At 39.9% G+C, this 17,557-nt stretch overlaps 1 protein-coding gene and 1 pseudogene across 3 annotated transcripts in view; both read left to right on the top strand.

Annotated features, from left to right (window-relative positions):
* The window catches only part of SPTLC2 (serine palmitoyltransferase long chain base subunit 2), a 110,178-nt gene extending 96,790 nt beyond the window's left edge, over nucleotides 1-13,388 (top strand). For 2 of the 3 annotated variants that reach the window (XM_038545419.1, XM_038545418.1), the window contains 2 exons: nucleotides 2,416-2,545; nucleotides 7,867-13,388. In XM_038545419.1, the coding sequence (XP_038401347.1) occupies nucleotides 2,416-2,545; nucleotides 7,867-7,986 (250 nt within the window). In that variant the 3' untranslated portion in view covers nucleotides 7,987-13,388. The remainder of the gene's footprint in view (nucleotides 1-2,415; nucleotides 2,546-7,866) is intronic. The other variant, XM_038545421.1, reaches the window with a different exon arrangement.
* Nucleotides 13,389-13,991: 603 nt separating this feature from the next.
* Nucleotides 13,992-14,089, top strand: LOC119873045 (annotated as a pseudogene).
* Nucleotides 14,090-17,557: the final 3,468 nt, after the last annotated feature.

Below are 17,557 nucleotides of genomic sequence, written 5' to 3'. Positions count from 1 at the left end.
CAATCAGTTAAGCATCTACCTTCAGCTCAGGTCTTGATCATGGGGTTGAGTCCCACTTCCAGCTCCCTGCTTGACAGGAAACATGCTTTTTCCCTCTCCCACTCGCCCTGCTTGTGTTCTCTATCAAATAAATAAAATCTTTAAAAAAAAAAAAAAAGTTATCTGCTTAGTGTAGACTCAGTAAAACTAAAACAACAACAAAAACACATCTTTTCAGATTTGTGAATTTTGACTGGATCTTTTTTTTTTTCTTTTTGACTGGATCTTAAATATAAAATTGGATAAGGATTGTTTCTCAGGTTTAATTGAACTCATTAAAGGAGCAAATATTTTTATTCATCTTTGAATTCCCAGTGCCCACCAGAGTCCCTGGCACTTAGAGGGTACTCAGTAATGTTTATTAAAATGGATATATAGGAGAGCATATTAAAGCAGGGAACCTAGAAGTAGTAAGAAGGCAGAAAATGGGGGGAAAGGTGGACACTGAGAGAAAAAGAGTTGAGTTTTCAATAGAGAGTCATATGAGTATTTGGCATCATAGCCTTCAGAGGGAGTGGAAAAAATGAACCAAAGCAGAGGTGTAGGATTTTCTCACTCTTCTTTAAGTGTAATTATCATAAATAAACAAAGAGTTGTCTGGTCTGGAGGACTTAATCTAGAACTATTTCTTTGGAGGGGACTGTGTCTAACCAATTCTACACAGGTGAAACTAACTGTATACATTAAAATAAAGATTTAGAGAGATTAAGGTGAACAGGAATAAAGAACTAACTAGACCATTTGGGAGGGTGTCCTGAAGACACAGACCTTCCTCAGGGCCAGAGGAAGTACTAGAAAGAGTGGGGAAAGGCTGGCACTTACGTAATTAGTTACTGGGATAACCAAAACATGGGGTATTTCTTATTCTCAAACTAATGCTTTAAAATGCTAAAGGAAGGGGTGGGTACCTGGCTGGCTCAGTCAGAAGAGCATGCGACTCTTGATCTCATGGTTGAGTTCAAGCCCCGTGTTGAGTGTAGAGATTAAATAAACTAAAAGTTAAAATGCTAAGGGAATAGTCAAGAAAGGAATATGGTAGGTCCTAACATAATTAGCAAATGAAATTTACGTGAAAGTTAGAATTGTGTTATTTAGACAAGATACAGATGTGGAGTATAAGGTCATGTGCCACAGTTTGGCTTGGGGTGAAGAGTTAAACAAGATTTGTGTAGTCTGGGCCGTCAGCTGAAGCCTGGGAATGAGTTTGCTTCACAGACACTAAAGGAAACCCTAAATACCAAAGGCAGCTTAACACTCAAGTTGATCAAAGAAATAAATAGCCTTTGGGATACCTGGCTGGCTCAGAGGAGTGTGTGACTGTTGATCTCAGGATGGTGAGTTCAAGTCCCACATTGGGTACAGAGATCACCTAAATAAATACATAAACTTAGGAGAAAGAAAAGAAGTGCCTGGTCTGGAGGGCTAAAACTAGTTGGCCATTCTGCCAGTAGAAAGATATCCATGTTACAGCAGATCCTCTGCATTCTTCATCTTAAGAATTGTTTAAACTGCCAAACCTAATACTTTCAAAGACAGAGTTTTAAACTCAATTCATTTTGAAGCCTCTGAACCACTCTTATGTGTCAGGAAAACTTTAAGGCTATAACTGTAAATTAGTTTAGACAAGCTCTATTAAAAAGCAGTCTCTGACAACTATATTCTTTATCTTTGTGAAGGAAACCATTTGGGAGAAGATCACTTTAGGACTGAATTGAAGTTATTCATAACCTGGCAGTTATTTGGGTTTTTTTTTTTTTTTTTTAAGATTGATTTATCCGTTTTAGAATGAATGAGAGCAAGTGGGCTGGGGGAAGGGGCAGGGGAGCAGAGAGAGAGGGAGATGAGCAGACTCCCCACTGAGCACAAAGCCCACTGCTATGCTGGGCTCATCCCAGGACCTTGAGATCATGACCTGAGCCCAAATCAAGAGTCAGTTGCCTAACCGACTGAGCCACTCTGGCAGTTTTAACTTGAAAAGAAGTTAGAGGAAATTCCTAATAGAACTCCCCAATGTCTTATCACCTAAGAGTTTAAATCATTCAGGACCACAAGACCTTCATGCTGTGGTTTATTACTCTTCCAGGTTTCTTTTTTTTCTTTTTCTTTTTTTTTTTTTTTTTTAATTTATTTATGATAGTCACACACACACAGAGAGAGAGAGAGAGAGAGAGAGAGAGAGAGAGAGAGAGAGAGAGAGAGAGAGAGAGAGGCAGAGACATAGGCAGAGGGAGAAGCAGGCTCCATGCACCGGGAGCCCGACGTAGGATTCAATCCCGGGTCTCCAGGATCGCGCCCTGGGCCAAAGGCAGGCGCTAAACCGCTGCGCCACCCAGGGATCCCTCTTCTGGGTTTCTTTACCCTGTTTTCCCCTCACAGCGCTTTTGGACGGGAGATGCTGAAGCGGAATATCGGTGTAGTTGTGGTGGGATTTCCTGCTACTCCAATTATTGAGTCCAGAGCCAGGTTTTGCCTGTCAGCAGCTCATACCAAAGAAATCCTTGATACTGTAAGTAGATACTTTCACTTGATATAAATATACCTGTATAAATATACATTTATATAAATATCAAATGAAATTGATCATCTGTTGATCCTGAAGTTCTTTGAGCATCTAAGATATTAACTGGTTAAATAGAGAACAGAGTATACAATGCTGCTTAAATCATTGCTGTTTACAAAAAAATTGCAAAGCCATTAGCATTGCCCACTAGACCTTGTGTTATTAGGGTTCTGAGGAGTTTCTGGCTTTATCTTGTTCCACTCTCTCCCTTATTATGGCCTCTACAACTGTATAACTCTCCTTGTTCTCTAGCTGTTTCTACTGTAAGCCTTCTTGTATGTTGTCCTCTCTGTAGAATATTCTCTTTTGAACCCCCTCTCTCTTTTGCCTGCCTGACTCCTACTGATTTTTCACATCTCCATTCAAAGGAAACTTGCCCAAAGGAATTCCTCAATCCTCTTGCTTGGTATTTCCTTGGAATCTTAAGATTCCCCCTTAGTAAATCCTTCCTACCTGGAATTATTTAATGGCAGTCTTCTCCATTGTATAAAGCTTGAGAGCAGGGACTAAGTCTCTTTTGCTTTTCTATATCTCCAGAACCTACCTTGTAATAACGGCTCATAGTAATAATAAGGCACATGATAACAGCTCATAATTACAGAATTGAATTATGGTCTTAATTTATTCTTATCTTGTGATATTCTGTTAACATGCTATTATTTCATATCGAAGACTTCAGACATGAAATAAGTAATTCTTTCTGGGAGTTTATTGAACTCTAGAACATAATATTTACATAAAATTATGGTTGATCTTGAACAATACCCGGAATGGGGTGCAGGGTGGTTAGGGGCACTAACACACACCATCCCAGGGTCAAAAATCCACATGTAACTTTTGCCTCCCCCAAAACTTAAGTACTGCTGTCAACTGGAAGCCTCACTGATAACACAAACTGGCACTTAACATGTATTTTGTAAGTTATATGTATTATGTACTATATTCTTATAATAAAGCTAAAATAAAGAAAATATTATTAAGATCGTAGGGAAAAGACATTTATAGTACTGTATTTATTGGAAAAAAATCACATATAAGTGGACCCACACACAGTTCAAACCCTCGTCGTTCACAGGTCAGCTGCAGTTGCTAAAAGTATTCCATTAATTCATTGGAAAGCTAATCTTGAATATTATGAGTACATGTTTTTAAGAGTTCTTTGTAGCAATTTATTTGAAATTTTTAAATTTCTGAGCAGCTGAAGACTAATTCTTCTTCCCTATTTCTATATAACAAAATTTCCACAAGTATATTTTTAATCAAATTCCAATACTGGGAAATTGGGTTCCGTTTATTATTGATACTGTGTCTTTTTTCTTTATTTTGATTGTTCTTTTCAGATTTTTTCAATAGATTTTCCCATTCCTCAGAAATCTTACTGCCGAATTTCTGCATTGATTCTTTTTTTAACCCTACTGATAACAGCTTTTCTTTCATTCTCTTCTATTTATATTTAAAGTTTGACTTGTCTTTGAAAAAACATCTGTGTCATTATAAGCAATGGCTATAGTGATACACTGTGTCTTCTGAAAACAGCTTTGACTCTGGAGGACTATACACATTCATGAAAGAATTTAACCAAGATATTGAAGTAGATTTCTGTTGCCAATAAATATATTTGCCAATTGAGAGTTCTCATCATTTTCGTAAGATCCACTTATGGAATTGTTTGCTTTTGCTTCCCATTTAGTTTTTCTTGAAGCATAAAGTACATTTTTTTTGAAAGCATAGATTTCTTGAAGTCATTTTGTCCTGCACTGTTTTATGGAGGTAAACATGAGCATTATGAAGTACAAATGAATTTTTGTTTAGTAATGAACCATGTGACATGGTTACATAGAAATGAAAATTCACACACAGAAACCAAAACCAATCTGCTAGAGCTAATAAATAAACATAATTAGCAAAGTTTCAGGGTTAAAGATCAATACAAAAATTAGTATGTTTCTATATGCCAGCAGTGAAGAAACAAGAATTAAGAAAATTTAATTTGTGCTAGCATTCAAAAGAATAAAATACCCAGGAATAAATTTAACCAAGGAGATGAAAGACTTGTATACTGAAAACTATAAAACTATGTAGATCTAGTGCAATGCCTATCAAAATTCCAGTGGCCTTTTTAGCAGAAATGGAAAAGCTGATCCTTGAGTTTATATGGAACTGTAAGGGACCCCAAATAGCCAAAATAGTTCAGAGAGAGAAAGTCTAAGTTGGAGGAGTCAGACTCCCCAGGATTGAAAATTACAACAAAGCTACGGCAATTGGGATGCCTGGGTGGCTCAGCAGTTGAGCGTCTGCCTTCTGCTCAAGGCGTGATCCTGGGATCCGGGATCGAGTCCCACATCGTGCTTGTTGCAGGGAGTCTGCTTCTCCCTCTGCCTGTGTCTCTGCCTCTCTCCCTCTCTGTGTCTCTCCTGAATAAATAAATAAAATCTTAAACCCAAAGATACGGCAATTAAAGCAATGGTGGAAGAGGATTGAGAGTCCATAAATACACCCAAGCATCTATGGCTAATTGATTTTCTACAAGAGAGCCCAGACTGGTTAATGAGGAAAGAATAGTCTCTTCAACAAATGGTACCAGACAACTGGATCACCACAGGAAAAGGATGAAGTTGGACCCCTACAACCCGGATGAACCTTGAGGACATTATGCTAAGTAAAAGAAGCCAGGCATGAAAAACCACATTATGAAATGTCCAGAATAGGCAAATCCATAGGGTCAGAAACTAGATTGATGGTTGTCAGGGCCTGGAGAAGGCAGGGATGAGGATGTGAACGTGGGGTTTCTTTTTTGAGGTGATAATACTTTAAGATTAGATAAGAAGCACTGAATTGTACACTTTAAAAAGGTGACTTTAAAAAAATAAAATAAAATATGGGACAGCCCCCGTGGCGCAGCGGTTTAGCGCTGCCTGCAGCCCAGGGCATGATCCTGGAGACCCGGGATCAAGTCCCACATCGGGCTCCCTGCATGGTGCCTGCTTCTCCCTCTGCCTGTGTCTCTGCCTCTCTCTCTCTCTCTCTAGCTGTGTCTCTGTGAATAAATAAATTAAAAAATCTTTAAAAAAAATAAAATAAAAAGGTGACTTTAATGGCATATGAATTGTATCAAATAAAACTTATTTTTTAAAATGAGAAAGGCAGGGTTACCGATCAGCTCCAGGGACAGCTGTTCTAGAATATTCTTTTATTCAAGGACCAAACTCAACTCTATGATTTATATGTTTTTCCCTAAGAACCCATCTCACCCTATGATCCAGCAGTTGAGTATAGATGATTTGCTAATGGATGGTGATACTTGTAACTGTCCCTTATTCCTCCCCTAACCAGGTGACCTACGTAACGGCAAACTAGCAGTTTCTAGTTATGGTTTTATGTAAATAAAACCTATTTATCTGAAATGTTTGGTGTAGGATCAGAGGAAATCATGGAATTTAGATCCCTTTGGGCTACTGGGAGTTTTTTTTCTGTCTATTCCTTTTCTTTTTTACATTGATGAAAAAAATATTCTGAAGTCAGAATTCATAAATGTCTTTTACTTGGTGATCTTAGTAAGTCATGTTGTTTTAAATTAACAAATCCTATATCAGAGGTCAGGGGGATAAATGACTAATGGGTTCTCCTAGCTGAAATTCAATCTTAAATTGTTTCAGTTTTCTCAAGATACCACTGTTCTGAAAGCTGAGGACTGAGGTCCAGCTCTTAATTTGCTTTCTCTATTTTCCACATTTCGAATGAAGACTTTTTTTCTTCTGCTAGAATAAATAAGGGATACTATTTATTCATGGGATTTTTCTCTCTACAAACACTGATTTTTTAAGTTAAATTTAGGGGCTCTTGGTGGCTCAGTCAGTTAAGCATCCAACTCTTGATTTTGGCTCAGGTCTTGATCTCAGGATTGTGAGATTGAGCCCCACATCTGGCTCCACATTCAGTGGGGAGTCTGCTTGGGATTCTCTCTCTCCCTGCCCCTCTTCCTGCTCATACTCTCTCTTTCTCTCTGAAATAAATAAAAATACAATCTTTTTAAAAATATAAATTTAAGAACAAGTAAATATACCTTTTACTAATATTTAGCTGACTCCCTTTTATGACGTAGAAGGTATATATTTTCATATGAAATTTTAACTGTAATAGTGGACAGAAGATGTGTGCGGCATGATGGGAATTTGGAGAGTCACACTTTGGCAGCTACTGCCCACCTTACCATTTCCTGGTCTAATGAGACGTCCTGTCTGCAAAGCTAAGGCCCTTCACCCCAAGTTTGTTACTGGATCCACTGGGTACCTACCATTCACAGTCACTTGGGGAGAGAATACGAGGGCTAGAGAGCATTCTGTGACATGCCTGAGGTGGTTTTAGTGAAAAGCCCAGAGCCTAGTATTACAGAATTTTTGTAGTCTTCTTTGGATTTCTCTGAGAAGTATCTGGGGCCTCAAGCTTCCATATCCTTCTGTTAGAGTGTTCCTAAGAAATCACAAACACATATCCACTTCCCATATTAGGGTCCTCTGTTCTGACTCTCTGTGCCATTTTTTGGAAAGGTTAACTGTGAACTGATTGATGTAGCAATCAGGAAGAGACTTTTCATAACTTGTTTTAATGTTTGAATTTTTTATGAAAAACAAAAGAGCAAATTTTTTTAAAAGAGAAAGTTAAATTGAGATAGTTTTGACGGGAAGAAAAGATCTCTTCAAGATTAGGATTTTAGAGTTCAAACTCATGCCTGAGTTTAAGTCCTGGCTCTGTCCATTCTTGCTGCCTCATCTACTCTCTGTACATTACCTACCCAGAGTCTCCTAATGGCTTCCCCTTTTTCTTACTAAGTCTGATCAGCAGTTCACTTTGGGAGCTCTCTTCATCTTGCATTTAGAAAGCATCTCAGCGCACACTTCCCATTGGTTTTCTTGTAGCATGATGATAGAATCAGCAAGTACTACAGTATGAGGGGACAAGTGACAGTGGTAGCCAGCCTGGCAAGTTCAGGGTGGATACTCCTCTACCAAGCGTGATGTACTTTGATGATTTATACCCTTTATCCTGCTTCACTGCTATTCACAACCCATTATTCATGACCAGCCTGACTTTCTTGCTCAAAAAGCGGTCTTTCCGCAGCTGTCCTGTAGTTAGATCAGAGTTAATGCACTAGACACAAACAGTTCCACCAGAGGATAATCTTGCCGTGAACATTTTTAGGAAATTAAAGCACCAGGCATGCCTGTATCCTCTTGGCTCTGACTGACCTCTGCTTTTATATATTTTAGGCTTTAAAGGAGATAGACGAAGTTGGGGACCTATTGCAACTGAAGTATTCCCGTCATCGGTTGGTGCCTCTACTAGACAGGCCTTTTGATGAGACTACGTATGAAGAAACAGAAGACTGAGCCTTTTTGGTGCTCCCTTGGAGGAACTCACCCTCACTCAGTACAGTGTGTGGCCTTTCTGAGCCAGTTCCAGGAACCATACTTCTGTGGCCATCTCACATGAAAGACATTTCCTCAACTACTGATGGTGGCCACCTCGCTCTAAATGGCATTTTGTAAATAGTAAAAAAACAAACAAACAAAAAAAAAACAAAACAAAAAACAAAAACTGCTTCACATTCTTCCTTTGCTACATTTCACCTTACAAAGAAAAAAAAAAAAAAAGGTGACCCAGTCTACTTTTTTGTCCATTAAAAATGTTTTATTTTTTAACTCTTCTTGTGAAATCACACTGACCCTAGCCTGGCCCTGGCTAACCACGTAATGGTTAATTAATGGCCCTGGCCATTACCTTCTCCCTGCCGCCTGCAGACTTGGCCCCTCCAAAGCTCCCACTGGCCCCGGCACTGCAGCCTTGAGACTCATACAGCCCTCCTCCCCAAGGAGCAAGTGCCTTCCACTTACTTCCAATCCAGATCTCAGAGGCTACCAACCTTGGAATCCTTACTAAACCAGTCAACCAAAGTGTTCTCCCTTTCGTTTGAAGTTTAGCTGTTGACGGAAAACAGTAAATACTAGCATTGCTAAAAACTGCCCCTCATCATGGAACTTCCCCTGGCCAGGAGCCGACCAAGGTTTGGTCTTGTTCTGGTCACCAGGTGATTTCTTCCTTCCCCATCAAATATCTATGATGATCACTGTCTGAGGGGAATGCCCAATTTCTGAGTTCTCTCCAAGCTCTAAACTAACACTTCCACCTGCCATTTAAAATACTTAAGTTGTTCATAAAGCACCCACATCCCACCTTGGTTGGACCTTTGTGGTGAAGCTGACTCACACCTCACTGCATGTCCTGTGTCCACAGCTGCTTAGCAGGGTGACCTGCAGTCCTGCAGGGGTGAGAGGGTTGGGGCAGTGTGAACTGGCAGGATGTCCATGCTTGGTTCTTACTGTTCCCTGCTTTTCAAAATTATGACAGCCTCAGCCTGGGTCTGGGTCCAGATTAGGATTTAAACTGATAAAGGAAAATGTTGGTAAATCCTCTGCTCAGAAATCATTTGCCATGTTCCTATTTAAGGATTAAAGATATTAACTTACCCTTTTTAGAAGCTGACCCATTTAAATATTATTCTTCTGAGTGCTAGTTCTCTTTTACTCTTAACATCCTAAAACGATTCTAATCTGGCATCTGGGGTTTAGGGTTTCTTTTTTCTTTCTTTTTTCTCTCCCCCTGAGAAATTTTGAATACCTATGTCTTTGCCAAACTGGGATCCTCTAGTTTGACTCTTTTCATGCCAGGTAAGGGGACTTCTTTCAGAGAGCTTTATACTGCTTGACCAAAGAACAAATCTGAAAACCACCATGTTAAAGCTCTTCCTTTTTTCTGTTGACCAAAGCTTAAATGAAGAGAACTTTTGACTTTATTATACCCAAGATCAGCTTGTCTTCTAGTAGTTATCGAGTAATATGGGGGAAGGATCGGGCAAAAAATGGAACAACACTGTGTAAAAGTAGTTTTGCATGTCTCTGTTTTTGAGATCACTCCTTGTATTGATAGAAATTATCAGTCCAAATTCTCCTGGGCTTCTTGTCATCAGCTGTGGTGTTTGTGCAGACACATGTAGTGGACGATGGAAGCAATAGGATTGTTGGTGAAGTTTTGCTTTCATGTCTTAAGTCACCTTTGGTCACTCTCAGCATCTGAGAGCTTTCAGCCTTTGAAATATTCCAAGGTTGTGTTTTGCTTTTTTAGAGAATAGAAAAGAGTGAATAAAAGAAGCAAGTAGAAATTCAGGGACTACTATTTAGCATACACAAGTTGAAGTAAAAAAGAGATTGTGGTAACTAAGTAGTCCTGTAGAAGAAATACATTGCTAACCTTTACATCTAGTTCCTCACCATAGAACCTCACTAGAACATCAGATAGCTTTCGCATTGCAGTTATTCGTCAAATGGTGTAGGGTTTGCAAAAGTCACAAACTTCAAGCAATGAACTTACCTGCTACTCTTTTTATTTTTGACTTGCATGAAGTCGCTGCAATTTAAAATGTCAGTATGGGCATTTAAATACATACATATGTGTATATATATATATATATATATTACTTTGCTGGTGCAAAGTTATGTCAGAGTAGATGTTAAGTTACAAATTTATTTTGAAGAGACAAAACTGTGATCCACCCAGGACCTCTGCTTTCTAGAGGACAAAATGTTATACATGCTGGTTGTCTCTTCTTGGAAACTGTAAATAAATCTAGAGTCCAGTCATATCACAAGTATCATTTAACCAAGCACTTGGGGAAATACAGGTGTATATAAATACAGTTATTGGCAATGAGTAGACGTAAGTGTTGTTTAGTGCATGGTTTAACACAGCCTGATTCACAAATCTGATGGGATGCAAACAGGAGTCAGCTAACGGTTACTACCAAAGGTGATAATCAGAGTCAACAGAGATGTGACTAATCCTTACCATTTTTTTCTCATCCCTCTTTCTATTTAGCATTGCCTTTATCCATTTCAGGTTTATAAGACCTTTTTCTGCAGATCACATCAGAAACCAGGACGTTTATACCCAGGAGACATCAGAATCACAAAGAATGGATCAAGAGGCATTGGCAGATTCTCCTCCCACCTTTATTTTAGAAGTTTTACCCTAGAACATGGCATACACTCTACAGCAAGTAAATATTGAAAGAGTATATTCAGGGATGGAGTCTTTGGAGCACTTTCACTTTTTGCTTTGCTCTGGAAAATTTCTTCCCTTTAAAAATCATCTTAGTTTCCAGAACCTCTTACCATACTGCTTGCTTGTTTGAGGAACTTGGCATCTTAGTCCTATGATTACTGTCTTAAACTTTCTTGATACGGTGAGTACTTCAGATGGTCAAAACACGCTTCTTCCTGAAGCAGTCAGAAGGAATAGAAATACCCTATGACTGCTAAGGGCTGTGTGTTTGCTTAATGCCCTTTCAGAAGCCCAGGAATGGAATATTGTGCCAATGCTTTGTCTCTCATCATAATCCCTCCATCTAAGGGTATTCGGCCTTTCTTTCTGTAACTTCCAATTCTTGATTTTTAGAATTTCAACTCCAGAGAAAACCTATATGGTGGTGCTGTTTGGAGGATCACTAGATCAGATACCCTGTCTTTGGACACTCAGCCTTACATTTCAGGAGTCCGGAAACTTCTTTCTTCCCTACTTGAGGGAGCCTTTATCTGAGTTTGTTATGACTAGTACAGTCTAGCTGAATTTTGTAGTATGCTTTGCTTCATTTCTGTTAGTGAAAACCAGGAGGAAAAATGGCTCACATGGAGAGATTTCCTGGCTCCTCAGCGAAGGGGAAAAACGAGATGCCATCTCCCACTATCTCCCTGTTTCTCTGCCTACCCTGTTCCCTTTCCTAATTGATGAGGCTCTCTGGCCCCTATTCATGCTGGATTGGGAAATAGCACAGGACTGCTAGTCGTGCCATAGGCAGTGAAGAAGAATTTGGGTAATCCTTGTAAGAATTTGTAGGGATGAGGCAAAGCTACCTACAGATGATTAAATACAACTGACTGGCTCTAGGTTCCCTTGTATAAAGAACTGCTGTGACCTAATTCCCAGGATGTTTTTCCTGGTGTTCTAGATAAGCCAAGATGGGCTTTAATCTCGCTTGACTCCAACCCATGTGGTTAGCAAAGGGGAAAGAGCATAGCGCTTTTCCTTCTGAATGTCTATCTTTGTAAAGATCAGAACTGTTAAGCCTTTCACACAGGTAAACTCAGCATAGACCAGAGGGGCCATGAAGAGGAAGTTAGGAAAATCAAATGATTCTTCTTGGCTATTGAGCTGCTACTTGCTTCATTGCAGCCTCAGTACCTAAAGAGATGCTGCTACCTGCTTAACATGGAAGCTCAGTGCCCAGCAGGCATCTTAATCTATTAAGTCAGTTAATCAAAATACCTTCCACAGGGAGAAAAGCAGATCTTACTCTCTCAGCTTTATCCACAGGAAATGTAGTGTTTAGGCTCCTACCCAATTACCATGTGCCCAGATACCTAATTAGAAGGCTGGCTTCCTGCCTTACCATACAGAAGAAATGCTAGGACTAGCCAGTGATCCATTTGCTTTTAATTGTATGGAAAACGTTGCCCCTTTTGTCATTTCCAGTGACTTCTGTCTTCCAAGCACCTTTTGCTATAGATTCAGTCTTTTGGGGGAGAGGGGGTGGTGGTGCAAAGGAGTTAGCTTGTGGATGGACTTACTGAAGTATATTCTAGTTCTGTGAGTCTGGAGATATTCCCAGCCTACCCTTGGGAGTGGCTGGATGGGAGAGTTGTGGGCATTGTCTTGTTTACTACATAGTACACACAATGGATGGCCTTGAACTGTGACTCTTTCTGTATGATGAGTTCTAGTAAACTGACCCTAAAGAATGCAATGGTTCTTACACTGCGGTTATGCGTTTTTGATGAAGCAATACCCAAAGTTTTGTTCCTTTGGAGTTGTGGGGAAACTAAGTGAAAGGTAAAGACAAAATCACACCCTGATGTGCTAGGTGATCTATCTGCCTTGTTGCCATCTCCATGGATAAGTGATCCCTCCGTGCACCAGGAACCTTGAGTCCATTCAAAGTCTGCTTTTCCCAACAGTTCCTCAGGTTTCTTGTGTGAAGCTCCATCACCCCGCGTGGGCCTGCCAGGGGAATATGGGACATACTCCTGACTGAGGTGGAGTGGTGATTTGTCTTCACCCTTCACATTAGGTCATGTCACCTCAGTGATGTTAAACCAATGGTTGAGTAGATAAAAAGCATCCTTGGTGGTTCTTTACAGGATCCTTGGTGAAATCCCTGTGTCAGTTCAACCAGCATCAGCCAGCATGCCCACACAGTCTTGATGATCCCTCTCTGTATAATGGTAGCAAATGTTAAGAGAAGGGGGAAAGATAATAAGTATAGAGAAATTGTGTATGGGGAGCTGAGATCTTATTTTGTTGGCCTTTATTTTTACATTGACCAATTTGCCTGTAAACTGGACTTTGCAAGAGGTGCAGTGATAATCCCTCTCCATTGCTGTGATGCTTATAATCTGAGAAAGTGAGAGGGGGAAATGTAAATTTAAAAATCTTAAATTTTAGTCATGTGTTAAAATGTCACCTTCTCTCTTTCTCCCTTACCCTCGCTTTCCTTCTTTGCCAGATGATTTATTTTTTTTTACCTTGTTGGATGACTGTGAATCTATAAATAATGGGATGGGCTAGGTGTATCAGTTTGCGACCACATGTTAAGAACTGAAGGGGAACTTCTCGAGATGACTTAAGAATCATCCCATGCAAATATATTGTTTTGCCCCAAATAAACTATTCAGAACGCTAACTCTGCCTTTATTCATTCAACCAGTAAATATTGAGTGCTGTTTCCATGCCGGGCTCTGAACTGAGCATTACCAATACCAGCAAGAAACAAACAGTAAACAAATAAGCATATGGACACATATGTCATTTTACAAACTGGTGAGTGCTGTGAAGGAAAAATAAAGAACATGATAAAAACATGTAACTAGTATGTGGTTTAGACAGAGGTGACAGAGGAAACTTTTCTAAGACATGGACGATCCAAAAGAAAATGTGGCTAATCCTCTGAACAAAGGGGAAGATGAGAAAGGGGGCTGGCGAGGAGGGGGCAGAGGCTTACTTCTCTGGGCTGTCGGCGTGAGGAGTTGTCTTACACAGTGGAGAAAACCAGTGAAGGATTTCAAGTATTGAAAAAGATCCCTAGTGCGCTTTTATGGTAGACGATGGCAAATTGGTAAAAGGTATATGGAAATGCAAAGGACCTAGAATAGCCAAAACCATTTTGAAAGAGAAACTGTACTACCTGATTTCAAAGCTTTCTACCAAGACTGCATTTGGCATTAGAACAAATAGAACATAATAAGACATACAGAACAAATAAGACATCATAGTCCAGAAATAATCCTCGCTTCAGCGGCACATATACTAAAATTAGAATCATACAGAGAAGCATGGCCCCTATGCAAGGATGACATGCAAATTCATGAAGCGTTCCATATTTCTGAGAAACAGAATTGTTGAACCACTATATTGTACACCTGAAACTAATGTAACACTGTATGTTAACATACTAGAATAAACATAAAAATAGTCCAGAAATAGACCCACCACATGTATATGGTTAGCCACTTTTTTTTTTTTTTAAGGATTTTATTTATTTATTTTTGAGAGAGCACGGCAGAGGGAGAAGCAGGCTCCATGCCGGACTCGATCCCAGGACTCCAGGATCACGCCCTGGGCGTGGGCTAAACCTTTGAGCCACCCAGGGATCCCTGATTTTTCTTTTTTAATTTAGTTGGAAGAGAGAGCACAAGCAGGAGGAGAGGCAGGAGAAGCAGACTCCACCGAGTGGGGAGCCCCCCATGGGTCTTGATCCCAGGACCTGGAGGTGATCATGACCAGAGCCGAAGGCAGACACTCAACCATCTGAGCCACCCAGGTGTCCCTGGTTAGTTGATTTTTGACAAAGTGCCAAGTTAATTCAGCAGGGAAAGTACTGAGCTTCAAATGAGCTTCAATCTTTACCTAATATCATGTACAGTAATTAATTCAAACCATAGATCTGAACATAAAAATGATAAAACTTCCAAGAGAAAAATATAAAAGAAAATCTGTTTCTTTGGATTAGGAAACAATTTCTTAGAACACAAAAAGCATGGCTCAAGGGACGCCTGGGTGGCTCAGCGGTTGAGCACCTGCCTTTGGCTCAGGGCGTGATCCCGGATTCCTGGGTTTGAGTCCCACATTGGGCTCCTTGCATGGAGCCTGCTTCTCCTCCCTCTGCCTGTTTCTCTGCTCTCTCTGTGTGTCTCTCATAAATAAATAAAACCTTAAAAAAAAAAAACATGGCTCAAAACTATTAATAAGCTGTACTTTATCAAAATGAAAACTTTAAGACTCAATAAAAGGAAAATGCAAACTCCAGACTAGGATAAAACATCCACAGTATATATCTAGCAAAGGCTTTTTATCCAGAGTATAGAAAGAACCCTTTAAACTCAGTAAAGCAAGACTATTCACTAAAAAAATAAGCAGAAGATTTGAATCTTTTTTAAAGATATTTTTTTGGTGGGGAGTGGAGGTGACCGGGTGGCTCAGTCAGTGAAATGTCTCCCTTCAGCTCAGGTCATGATCTTAGGATCCTGGGATCGAGTCCCTAGTAGCACTGGGCTCCCGCTCAGCTGGGGGTCTGTTTCTCCCTCTCCCTCTGCCCCTACGCAACCCCCCTCCCCATTCACGCTTGTGCTCTCTCTCAAATAAACAAAACCTTTAAAATGTTTTAATTTTGTATTTTTAAAAGATAGTATCTATCTGGGAGGGCGTACATGCGCACATTTGCGAGGAGAGGAGCAGAGGGGGAGGGAGAGGGACAAGCAGAATGTGCTGAGCAGAGAGCCTGATGTGGAACTTCAATCCCAGGACCCTGAGACCATGACCTGAGCCTAAACTGAGTCAGATGCTCAACCAACTGAGCCACCCAGACGCTTGCAAAGATTTAATTTTTAAGTAATCTCTACTCCCAACATGGGACTTGAATTCACAACCGTTAGATCAATAGTCGGGCACTCTGAGTCAGCCAGGTGACCCAGAAGATTTTTTTAAATATTTTATTTATTTATTCATGAGAGACACAAAGAGAGAGGCAGAGACACAAGCAGAGGGAGAAGCAGGCTCCATGCAGGGAGCCGGACGTGGGACTCGATCCCTGGTCTCCAGGATCATGCCCTGGGCTGAAGGCAGGCGCTAAACCGCTGAGCCATCCAGGTGTCCCGACCCAGAAGATTTGAACAAGCTCCTCACAAAGGAAGATACACTAATGGCCAAAAAAGCACATAGAAAAATGTTCAACATCTCTGGTTGTTGGGGAATGCAAATTAAAACTACAATTAAGACTCCACCACTCATCCACCCACTAGAATGGCTACATTTAAAAAGAATTACAAACAAAATAAATGAAAAGGGATCCGTGGGTGGTGCAGTGGTTTAGCGCCTGCCTTTGGCCCAGGGCACGATCCTGGAGACCCGGCATCGAATCCCACGTCGGGCTCCCGGTGCATGGAGCCTGCTTCTCCCTCTGCCTGTGTCTCTGCCTCTCTCTCTCTCTCTCTCTGTGACTATCATAAATAAATAAAAATGTAAAAAAAAAATTTTAATAAAAAAAATAAATGAAAAGTAAAAATAAATAAAAATGAAAAGAATTACAATACCAAGTGTTGACAAAGATGTGGGAATGCAGAGTGCACAGCCATTTGAGAAAACAATTTGGCAGTTTTTTGGCAGCAGTTTCACTCACCTAAGAGAACTGAAAGCATGTGCACACTGGCACTTGAATATTCACAGATGCTTTATTCATAATAATCCTTAACTAGAAACAATCCAAATGCCACCACTGTGAATGGATAAGCAAGCTGTAGTATGTTGATGGAATTACTCAGCAGTGAAGAAGGAATGGCTGGTACCTACAACCATATAAATGAATCTTAACATGCTCAAATAAAGAAGCCAAACACAAAAGAATCCATAAGTATAATTCTATTAATATGGAAATCTAGAAAGTCAAAACTAACCTACAGTGATAGAGTGGAGAAGTGGTTGCTGGGAGCCAAGATTGGGGAGGTAGGAATTGACTAGGTATAACAAGACTGTTAGAACATAATTCTCAAAAAATCATGACTCCATTACAGATATAAAAATGAACATAAGTCAAAGATTTTATTTGACTCATGAATAAGGAAACTGATAAGGATACGACAACCAACCAAAGGAGATACTAAAAAACAAGAACATTTATAGATCAGGAATATTGAAACGAACATGCAAATAAAGGTAGAACTGGTTTCTTCCACACTGGGAGGTCAAATGAACCTCTAGAGGACAGGATATCACTTGCGTTTCTTTTTTGTTTGTTTGTTTTTTGTTTTTAAGATTTTCTTTCTTTCTTTCTTTCTTTCTTTCTTTCTTTCTTTCTTTCTTTCTTTCTTCTTTCTTTCTTTCTTTCTTTTTCTTTCTTTCTTTCTCTTTCTTTCTTTCTTTCTTTCTTTCTTTCTTTCTTTCTTTCTTATTTTTATTTTATTTATTTAATTGTGAGAGACACACAGAGAGAAGCAGAGACATAGGCAGAGGGGGAAGCAGGCTCCCTGAGAGGAACCCGATGCAGGGCTTGATTCCAGGACTCTGAGATCACGACCTGAGCCAAAGGCAGATGCTCAACCACTGAGCCAACCAGGTGCCCCCATCACTTGCATTTCTTAAAGACAATAATGATTTTACTTCGCTATTCTTACCAGCAACCTCCAGAGTTGTAAAATAGCTCAAAGAATGGAAGACTAGAATCAGATTAACTCAGAAAGATGTATCGTGCCTAGATGATGCCTTGTTTTCCTTTGAAGACCAAATGAATGAACTTGAGCTCTGACTTCAAAGGACAAAATAGGCTGGGTGTGAAAAAAGTATATATCCTAAAAAAGAACA

This window comes from Canis lupus, chromosome 8, assembly GCF_011100685.1.
Source record: "Canis lupus familiaris isolate Mischka breed German Shepherd chromosome 8, alternate assembly UU_Cfam_GSD_1.0, whole genome shotgun sequence".
NCBI classification, from domain to species: domain Eukaryota; kingdom Metazoa; phylum Chordata; class Mammalia; order Carnivora; family Canidae; genus Canis; species Canis lupus.
This window is presented reverse-complemented; position numbering and strand designations above follow the sequence as displayed.